A 10172-nucleotide genomic window follows, 5' to 3' on the forward strand; every position below is an offset into this window, starting at 1 on the left:
TGTTATATTATCAATCGTTCTCCTTCAGTGGCGATTGATCTGAAGACTCCGATGGAGATGTGGACTGGGAAGCCGACATATTATTCTCATTTGCATACATTTGGAAGTCCGGTGTATGTTTTGTACAATGAGCAAGAAAGATCAAAGTTGAATTCGAAATCCAGAAAATGTATCTTCTAGGGTTATGCTGATGGAGTAAAGGGGTTTCGCTTGTGGGATCCTACTGTTCACAAGCTTGTCATCAGCAGGGATGTTATCTTCGAAGAAGATAAATTAAAGGGAGACAAAGGCATATTGAATTCAGAAACTACTATATTTCAGGTGGAGAATAAGACAGACGAAGGTCAAGTTTCTTGGAAACCAGTACCAGAGCACGAAGAACAAGAACATGTTGAGTCTGAAGTTTCCAATGTGAGGCAGTCAACTCGAGACAAAAGACCACCAGTTTGGCTTTCAGATTATGTCACTGAAAGCAACATTGCATATTGTCTATTATCAGAGTATGGTGAGCCATCGAGTTTCCACGAGACTACTCAAAGCTCTGATGTATCCCCTGTGGATGATAGCAATGCAAGAAAAGTTTGAGATATTAGACATGAATAAAACTTGGGATCTTGTTACACTACCACGAGGGAGGAAAGCCATTGGAAACAGATGGTTCTATAAGATCAAGCGTGATGGCAATAATCAAGTGGAGCGGTATCGTGCTAGATTGGTGGTAAAATGGTATGCTCAGAAAGAAAGCATTGACTTCAATGAGATATTTTCTCCTGTGGTTCGGCTTACAACAGTCAGAGTAGTATTGGCATTGTGTGCGGTGTTTGACCTACATCTAGAACAACTAGATGTGAAAACGGCATTTCTTCATGGAGATCTTGAAGAAGAAATCTATATGCTCCAGCCAGAAGGTTTTGCGGAAAAAGGCAAAGAGAACTTGGTTTGCAGGTTGAACAAATCTCTTTACGGTCTCAAACAGGCGCCGAGGTGTTGGTACAAGAGATTTGATTCCTATATCATGAGCCTTGGATACAACACACTAAGTGCAGATCCCTGTACGTATTTCAAGAGGTCTGTTGAGGATTATATCATTTTGTTGTTGTATGTGAACGACATGTTGGTAGCATGCCCCAACAAAGATCAGGTCCAAGGATTGAAGGCACAGTTGGCTAGGGAATTTGAAATGAAGGACTTGGGAGCAACAGACAAGATTCTAGGGGTGCAAGTTCATCGAGACAGAAGTAACAGAAAGATTTGGCTTTCCTAGAAAAATTATTTGAAGAAAGTCTTGCAACGCTTCAACATACAAGATAGTAAGCCAATTTCGACCCCTCTTCCTGTTAACTTCAAGTTATCCTCCGAGATGTGTCCTAGCAGTGAAGCAGAGAGGATGGAGATGTCTCGAGTACCGTATGCATCAGCAGTGGGAAGTTTGATGTTCGCTATGATCTGTACAAGACCGGACATTGCTCAAGCAGTGGGAGCAGTTAGTCGGTATATGGTGAATCCTGGACGAGAGCATTGGAGCACTGTTAAGAGGATCCTTAGATACATTAAGGGTACCTCGAATGCTGCATTATGTTATGGAGGATTAGATTTTACACTCAGGGGTTATGTTGATTCAGATTATACATGTGATCCTGATAAGAGGAAATCTACTACTGATTATGTGTTTACACTTGCAGGGGAGCAGTAAGCTGAGTTTCAAAATTGCAAACAGTTGTGGCGTTATCTACAACAGAGACAGACTATATGGCAGCTACTCAAGGTTGCAATGAGGCAATATTGATTAAAAGGTTATTGGAGGAGATCGGACACAAACAAGAGAATGTTCCTTTATTTTGTGACAGTCAGAGTGCCTTGCACATCGCAAGGAATCCAGCCTTTCATTCCAGGACGAAGCACATTGGAGTTCAATTTCATTTTGTGCGGGAAGTAGTAGAGGAAGGAAGCGTGGATATGCAGAAGATCATACAAAAGATAACATAGCTGATTTTCTGATCAAGCCTGTGAACATTGATAAGTTTGAGTGGTGTAAATCCTCAAGTGGTCTAGAGGAAACGTAAGCAGCATGGAATGTCAATATTGAAAGGATGTGTGGAGATGTGTTTGATTCTCAATCAAATCTCCAAGTGGGAGAAATGTCGACAACAAATAGGAAATGCATTAACGCGTTTTATACGCGGTAGGATGCGTTCAGACGGAACGCGTTTTATACACGTTTTCACACTGACATGAAGCTCTATAAATAGAGCTCCTCCTTTCATTTTGAAATCATCCGTTTTTCGATTTTTCTCTCATCTTATAAGTATTTAAGTGTTTAGTTCTATAATATTTCTTAGGTGTTTTGTTCTCCTGTATTAAGAGAGTGTGTGTTCTCTTTGGAAACACAGTGAGTGAGTTGTACACCACAAAATATTATAGTGGAATTCTTTTCATTTTGCCCATGGTTTTTACCCTAATAATTTTTAGGGGTTTTTCACGTAAATCTCGTTGTCCAGTTTATTATTTATTTTCGAGCTTTATTATCTCAAATTACGCACGTGGGATCAACAGAATATTTATATTGTTGAGTAAAAAAATTTGAAATCATATATGAATTTTTGTTTATGCATATACAAGTTTAGTGAAGATCAACCACCGGAGTCTCAAATCCCACATGCATGTATCACTCAATAATCACGACTGCTCCACCTCCCTACTAAATGCTCTCACTTTAGAAGCACGAGCAAGGACTTCTGGTAAACTTTTAAATTTCTGCATGTCCCTCTCTTTCGTGTTTTTCACGCCTTTACTCCTCTTTGTTGCCGTCAATCAAGGAAGGCAGCCGTCTTATATTTCACTCTCGGCCGCGGGTAAGTAAAGATAATCTGGTTTGTTTGTTTTTTTGGTTTCTTGGATTTTTTTTCCGAATTTTGATGATCCCTTTGGGATATTTTGTAGTGCATTATTGTAATCTACCTTCTGAATATTTGATAGTTGTCATTCTTTCTTGAATTTCCTATTGATTTATTTGGGTGAAAGGCTTGTGAGTATCCTTTAACGAGGAATCAGATCATGGCATTAACTGTCAGTTGTTTCGCGTGTAAATTTTTTTCTTTTGTGGGAAATTTAGTGTCTTGACTACTTTTTCGGTCAAGATTTATTGGGATTCAATATATTGGCAAGAGATTTTGTCCCTTTTCTGACAGATTTTCTCAGTTCTTAGAGAATAAATGTAGGCGAGCGCATCCATTTAAAAGAGATAAGTAACAAATTGAAAGAGTGCCCCCTCAAGCAATGGCTCAGTAATGACGAGTTCTGGTGTAGAATTCTAGAGAAATTCCCTAACTTTGAGCTTGGTTGAGGGAAAAAAGGTCAGAGAAGAAATGTTTTTCCCTGTATCTGATCTCTGAGTTGCAGTCTTTTATTTATCTTTTGATGGATGATTCTTATATTGGGAAAATTCTGCTAATATTGAGAATCAGGACAGACACATTAGGGGCGGCGGAATTTTTAAGAGTTTGTGTTTAACGTTTTTAAAAAATACTAGTTTTACTTGCAAATCCATTGAATCGCCTAAATTCTTGGCTGACTATTGAATCTATCTGATCAAGTACTTGCAATCTTTTTTATCCGTCTGTTAATTGTGAGATATTCTTTCTTCGAAAATTATAAAACCATTATCTGTTTGGTGATGCTTATTTTCCTGAAGAAACATTTCAAGAACATTTGTAGTCATGGCTCATTAATCTTTTTTTTTTTCCATTTCCTTGTTCTTCAATCTCTGCTGCGTTTCTGTGTATTAATACCTCTAGTAATTCGAAAAGATCTTGCTTTAATGTGCTTGTTAATAGTGTCGAGAACAGAGCTCCGTACTTCAGGGAGCTAATGGAGAAAAGGCAAATCGATTTTAACGCACCGCTGCTATCTGTAAGGAGATATTCATCACCTTTAAACTCTTCAGAGTTCGTAAAAGATAAGGCGACAGCAAAAGTGATACCCACCCGACAGCTATCTCTTCCTTTGAACAAATCGGATTGGGAAACCGAGGAGGTGACAAAACCAGGTGCTGTTCCTTTTCACTGGGAACAGGTCCCTGGAAAACCGAAACGTGAAGTTGAAGGCCTGGTTCATACAGTAGAGGAACCTTCAAACACCATCAGACGTAATTCAGGTGAAATTCCAAGGCTGCCCCCAGGTAGGGTATCGGTTCTTCACTCCCAGTATAACTCTGGTGAAAGATTTGTTGATCAGGATATTTACATGCCACAGATTGAATCATTTTCCTTTAGTGACCATTCTAGTCTTCTGGAGAATCTGATCAATGAGAGTTTAAATCATCGAGATGAATCTGACACAGATAGTGAGGACGATGGTTATACTGATGCACTTGACACATTGTCAAGGATATCATCATCCTTTGCACCTTCTGAAACTTTTTCTGTCGACGAAAAAACAAGAGATTTAATGATGGATAGATTCTTGCCTGCAGCTAAGGCTGTTGTCATAGAGACGCCACAGTATGTTGTGAAGAAGGCATTAGTGGTTAACAAGCAACAGAGGGAACCAGGAAAGAAGGTGGTTTTCGGGGAAAGAAAGCTGTTACTTGAGCAATATGATTCCATTCCATATTACAGGGAGTATACTGATACTGTGCGAAGTGAAGATGAAGATGAGTTTTCGATTAAGGTTAAAAAATCGGGGAAATTGTGGGGGATTCTTCCTCGGTTTCGTGTAAAAAATTCTTTGTGCTTGTTCAATCCATTAGCTGGAATGAATTTGAAAAGTTGTACCACGTCATCTTCTGCCAGTGATATTAGGAAACAGACTGGGAAAGCATTCAGTGGACCCCTGGACAAGGTAGTCTTCAATTCTCAGTTGTAAATTTTTACTAGAGCAGTAAAATATAATTAGTTATTGAACTATTGAATCCTTGCAGAATTCGTGTCATGTTCCTCGTACGAAAAGAACTAATTCTGGTTTGCTGCCAGGGGAATTGCTAAAATCTGAGAAGAAGTTATCTAGTGGATCAAATCAGTTCTTGAATTCCTTCGATTTGTATAAATCAGAATTGTCTCCGTTAAGACCAAACAGAAGTGGTAGCATATCTCCTTATCGGAATGAATCTCCGAAGTCTCCATTTCGTGAAGGAGTTGGATTTATTGGTATCCCCAATAACAATGAGAATTCAAATGCAAAGAAAATAGCATCGTCCCGTAAAATGTTCGAGGCTTTGCAAGATGTGTCAAAGAAACAAATAAACGAGCGAGGACCAGATCCATCAGGCAACGCATCTGAGAAGGCTATGTGCATGGATTTTGTAAATAAAACGGAACTCCCAGTTTCAGATTTATCTTGTGCAAAAGCAGAGGTGCCAGTGGTCATCTCCCGTGAGTGGTCGAAGTTTTTGGCTGGCAGAAAACATATGGTAAAAAGTGATGCGTTTAAATCTTCAGTTCCTGAAATTCTATACCCTCACACGTCAAAGCTTGGAAATGTAGCTGGTTCTGATAAAGATGTCATGTCCCGGGAACGCACAGAAGTGCTATCTGAAGCAAATTTTTACGCGAAAGATGAAAATAATCAAGAATCAGATAGTCAAATAGAATTTGATCCTGCATGTCTGAAATCTCCTTTACCTCCACCTTTACCAAAATCGCCTGCTGAATCGTGGCTACGGCGTACACTGCCTTCAGTTTCTTTAGGCAATCCATTTTCCAGTCCACATCGTACAACCCAATTTCACTCCAAGAAACAGAATCTGAAAAGCTCTAATACCCCAATTCCAAGTGGGAAACTATCGTGAAAAATTCTTACCTACGACAAAATCATGTTCGATATTCAGATGTAACCTGTTGCTATCTTCTGAATTTTTTCCTCTAAGGCATTTATTGAATTTTGCCTAATGGTTTCTATTTTGTTCTTGAATCATGACAGGAAATTATGAAAAATGCTTCCAACAGTAGAAACAAATCATAGAAAGAAGCAAGCCCGCCAGGGATCCTCATCCTCATCCACATATACAAGTTCAAGATTTTCCCGGCACCTCGAATTTTACAGATAATTCTTTTTGCCATATTATATAGCTTTTCACAGATAGAGAAACTCGATTTCTAGGAATGGCAAACGATCTGATGGCTGTAAAATCCTTTTTTGTAAGCTTTCTGAAGCCAGCTTTTGATATATGAGATGTACACAGAAAGGGATAAGAAATATGAAACATTTCAACGTTGTAATTAACAAATTACTCTATTTATGTACTTGTGTTTTAGCTAGAATTTTAACCTGTACTGTTCTGTATGAACATAAATCTTCTGCTGTTATACAATTTAGATCTGTTACATAATAATCTTTTTCGAAAATTGTATAATACACCTGTCACAAATTTAAATCGTGTCACAGGAGATGTTACATTGTTTATAACACAAGAAAATTTCCGTATACCGTGGAATATTAAGAAAACTTTTTACTTGCTAAAATTCATGGACAAAAATTGAAGCCAATTGTTAACAAATATTTTTAGAGTAAAGTATATGTGATGTAGTTGGTTAATGTATCACGGATCATTATTTTAAAACCAAATTAAAGAGTTTTTGTAGGACCGAGCGCTTGTCGTTTAACCAAAAGCTATAGCTGATAGTAATGGTGCAACTCAAATCTTTTAAATCACACAGCAGCTCAAACACCACGGTTCGATCGCTCGACCAAACAAGGACAATTATTGTACCCAACAATTTTATATCCAAAATGCTCATTAAAAAATATTTTTAGAAAACCACTCTATCTAAATTTCAATACGAAAAACGCTTTTAAGTAAAAGATCAAATGACTTTTCATAGATAACCTATGTTTGAAAAATAACTAATTTTGGATAAGTGCTTATAAAACATTTGTAAAATAAATAAATTACAAAAAAATTATAAAATATTATAAAATTTGTTTTAAGCATAAATATGTAATTGACCAACTATTCTGATAGGATGGATTGGCGGAGAAGCATTGAGCCGCGATGGCTCAATTTTTAAAATATTGAACATCGAAAAATTATATCGAGTTTGATTTTCAAACCATGCGAAAGATACTCAAAATAATTTCTCGTATTAATCATTTTGAAAAACATTTAAAATATATGCAAATTGGATGTGTAAAAATCTTTTTGGTTGAAATATTTTAACAAATACTTGATATGAAATATTTTGGGTATTTGAAGAACACACAGAATGCCTCAACAATGTAGTTTAAAAAATAGAGTAATAATTTAATGCAATAAATAAATAGATATGAATTTGTTTATGTATGTTCGGAGATTAACAACTCCTCTGTTCACCCCTTCTTCCGCTATGAACTAGAAGATTCTGATTTATACAACTTCTTATACAAACCAATTTCAACTTAAGATTTATCTATTGCCTAATTAAAACTCTTAGCACACTCGATTATAGGCTGCAACATCATAATCCGCATAATATTTAACGTCTCTTATACCAAGACTACAAACACAATATTTAATACCTTTATGTGAAAACTCACTCGTCTAAAATTTGAAGCTCAACTCTCATGTATATGTGTGAGTGATTATCTGTGAGAAATTTTACAATGTATGTATATATATATCAAATGTATACTCACACTGGAGCTTGCTCTCATCCTAACTAATTTTTTAATGTATGATGCTCATGCTTTGGATCATCTTCCAAAGCTTGCATTTGATCTTCAATAAATTTTATTTATGGACTCAAAGAATGATATAGATGTTATATACAAGAATATGATCATTTGAAAATGTTGTATATGAATTCTAACATTGCAATTGTCAAATTCGCATTTTTGGCCTTTTTGCGAAACAGGGCTGTTGATGGTCTGATCTGATCTGCCATCATATCTGTTTGGTCTGACTAGAGCTGAACCAAGTCAAGCTGATCAAGTTGAGATGTTCTATTCTTTTGATTATAACTCTTGATTCATCGATTTCTGGGCAAAGTAATAAACATGAAAATTGTATCTCTATCTCTGATCTTTTCATGGAATCGAGAATCACTTAATTCCAAGTTTTTATGAAAGAGCTATGTTCTACAGGTCAGACTACTAGCAATCTGAAACTTGTTCTTTATGTAGTGCAGAACCAGCAATTTCATCATGGTTTATCAATTTCTTCTGATTCGATGTAGATATTGACTTGTGAAGGAGATTTGTAGATCATTCTCTTATTTTCTTAATACATACTAAATCTTTTCATTTGAATATTCGAATTGAGATAATGACCAATATACCACAATTGGTTAGACTGAGCTGATTATTGTTTCCGTTTCCGTCAGCTCAATTTTGCTACTAATATTTCGCCTAGATAACATCTGAACTAACTGAGCTGTTGCGAAGTATAACTTGTGTGAAATTGTGTTTCTAATTCATTCGTTTTGACGGCTTTTCATTTGCATCACTGAGCCGTGTGATATAATAAAAGCACAATAATTCACCTTATTTTAAAGTTGGTTGATTTCGAGTTTCAGCTATCAAATTGAGCTATCAACTTCATACTTGAGTAAATATGTTAGAAATACAATAACAAATTTTGTTATAATCAAAATCAAGATTTTTGTGTTTCTCAACTCAACATATTATAGAAAAATATTTTATAGTTAAAAATAATTAACAATGTGTTGGATAATTAAAAATCTTTTAATTTTATTTTTTTGCTCATTTTTTCTTGGATTTGTTACATGTTTGACCCACGTTTTTTAAAAAATTTAGAAATACAAAAAAAAACTCTTAGCTATTCTTTAAAAACAATACCTCTAGAACAATTTTTTGAAAGCTATTTTAAATTAAATTTTACAAAAATCTTGTCCAAACACACATTGTAAAGTTTTTTTCATTATAAGACACTAAACACAATTTTAAATTACTTATCCGAACACAGTCATAATCTTCTTACTGAAATATATTCGTAAAAAAATTTTAATCGAGAATTCGATACTAATTAAATTAAAGTTTCACAATATAAAATCTAGCTTTTTCAAAAAATAATAATGAGGGAAATATATAACCATATAATTTTTCCGTTTCAGAAAGAAAATATTATTAGAATAGGCCATACTGATAGGAGTTCTTTTGAAGACTCTCATATGCTAAACCAAAGGAAATATTATATCAAAAATCCATGTATATGGAAAAACCCTTTACCGTCTATTTTAGTTCCAAATCATAACATTAATTTACTGAATAAATCCAATCACCATTATAACAAATAAAATATTAAAATGATAAATGCCGTAGATTAAATATTTTCAATGGGTCGTTGATGGTTAATTATAGCACATCAAACAGACTCAAAGTCCCCAAACTGGGCGACGGGTTCGAAATCCAATTGTAATAAACATATCTCCTAATTCAGAAAATATATATATATATATGTATGTATATATATGTATGTATATAATTTGACATTATCAAATTGGATTTATTTTTGTGACGTCTGATCTCCTTAGTTTCTCACACATGCAGTAACCTTATTGAACGTAAGCACATCAACTATTTTTATTTCCAAAATATAATGGATTTAGCCCCGAATTAATATCTGGTTTAGTGTGCAGTAAGTTTATCCGGGCCGGGTAACCCGCCCCGTTAAGGATCCCCGCAAGGCAAAATTTGTCTTAAATGTACAAGAATGTAGAGTAGAGGGAAGTTGAGTCCAATGAAATTGTCAATATTTTGTAACACATAAGAGCTAACTGTTAGGCATTAATGGTACAGTTATGAGTAATAATTAATCTTTACTATTAAATTTTGGTGATCGTGAAGGGGGCCCGTCTCTCTCGTACGCCAAAACAAACAACAAACGATTATATTTGGAGATTTCTTGATGGAATTTAGGTAGTTTATTAGTAGTAAATTATAATAATTTCAAATCACAATCAAAGAACAACTCATCTTATTTAATTTTAGAGGTCAGCTTATTAACGATCATTAACTTTGTAAAAATTGACCAATAACATCCTGTCACACTATTAATATACATTTTTTTATGAGTAGAAACCCGCGGCCATTATCCTTCGATGTTTACTCCGTAAACTCCGTCGCTAATACAGTATCAAACCATGTGTGATAGCTTCTCTCGAAAATGTGTTGGCAGGGAGAATCGAACTCATGATCACCTACACGTTGTATACTATATGTATGAAAATATAGGAATGAAT

At 35.2% G+C, this 10172-nt stretch overlaps 1 protein-coding gene across 5 annotated transcripts; it reads left to right on the top strand.

Annotated features, from left to right (window-relative positions):
* Positions 1-2585: 2585 nt before the first annotated feature.
* LOC142523007 (uncharacterized) lies at positions 2586-6257 on the top strand. 5 transcript variants are annotated; one of them, XM_075626643.1, is made up of 4 exons: positions 2586-2852; positions 3113-4839; positions 4919-5826; positions 5917-6257. In XM_075626643.1, exons 2-3 carry the CDS (start codon positions 3868-3870, stop codon positions 5783-5785), a joined length of 1839 nt encoding a protein of 612 aa, XP_075482758.1. In that variant the 5' UTR covers positions 2586-2852; positions 3113-3867; the 3' UTR covers positions 5786-5826; positions 5917-6257. The 5 variants fall into 5 exon arrangements, with proteins under 5 accessions (XP_075482758.1, XP_075482759.1, XP_075482761.1 ...); XM_075626644.1 differs by having other exon boundaries at positions 3199-4839; XM_075626646.1 differs by having other exon boundaries at positions 3834-4839.
* The last annotated feature ends 3915 nt before the right edge of the window (positions 6258-10172 follow it).

This window comes from Primulina tabacum, chromosome 13 (assembly GCF_025594145.1).
Source record: "Primulina tabacum isolate GXHZ01 chromosome 13, ASM2559414v2, whole genome shotgun sequence".
NCBI classification, from domain to species: Eukaryota; Viridiplantae; Streptophyta; class Magnoliopsida; order Lamiales; family Gesneriaceae; genus Primulina; species Primulina tabacum.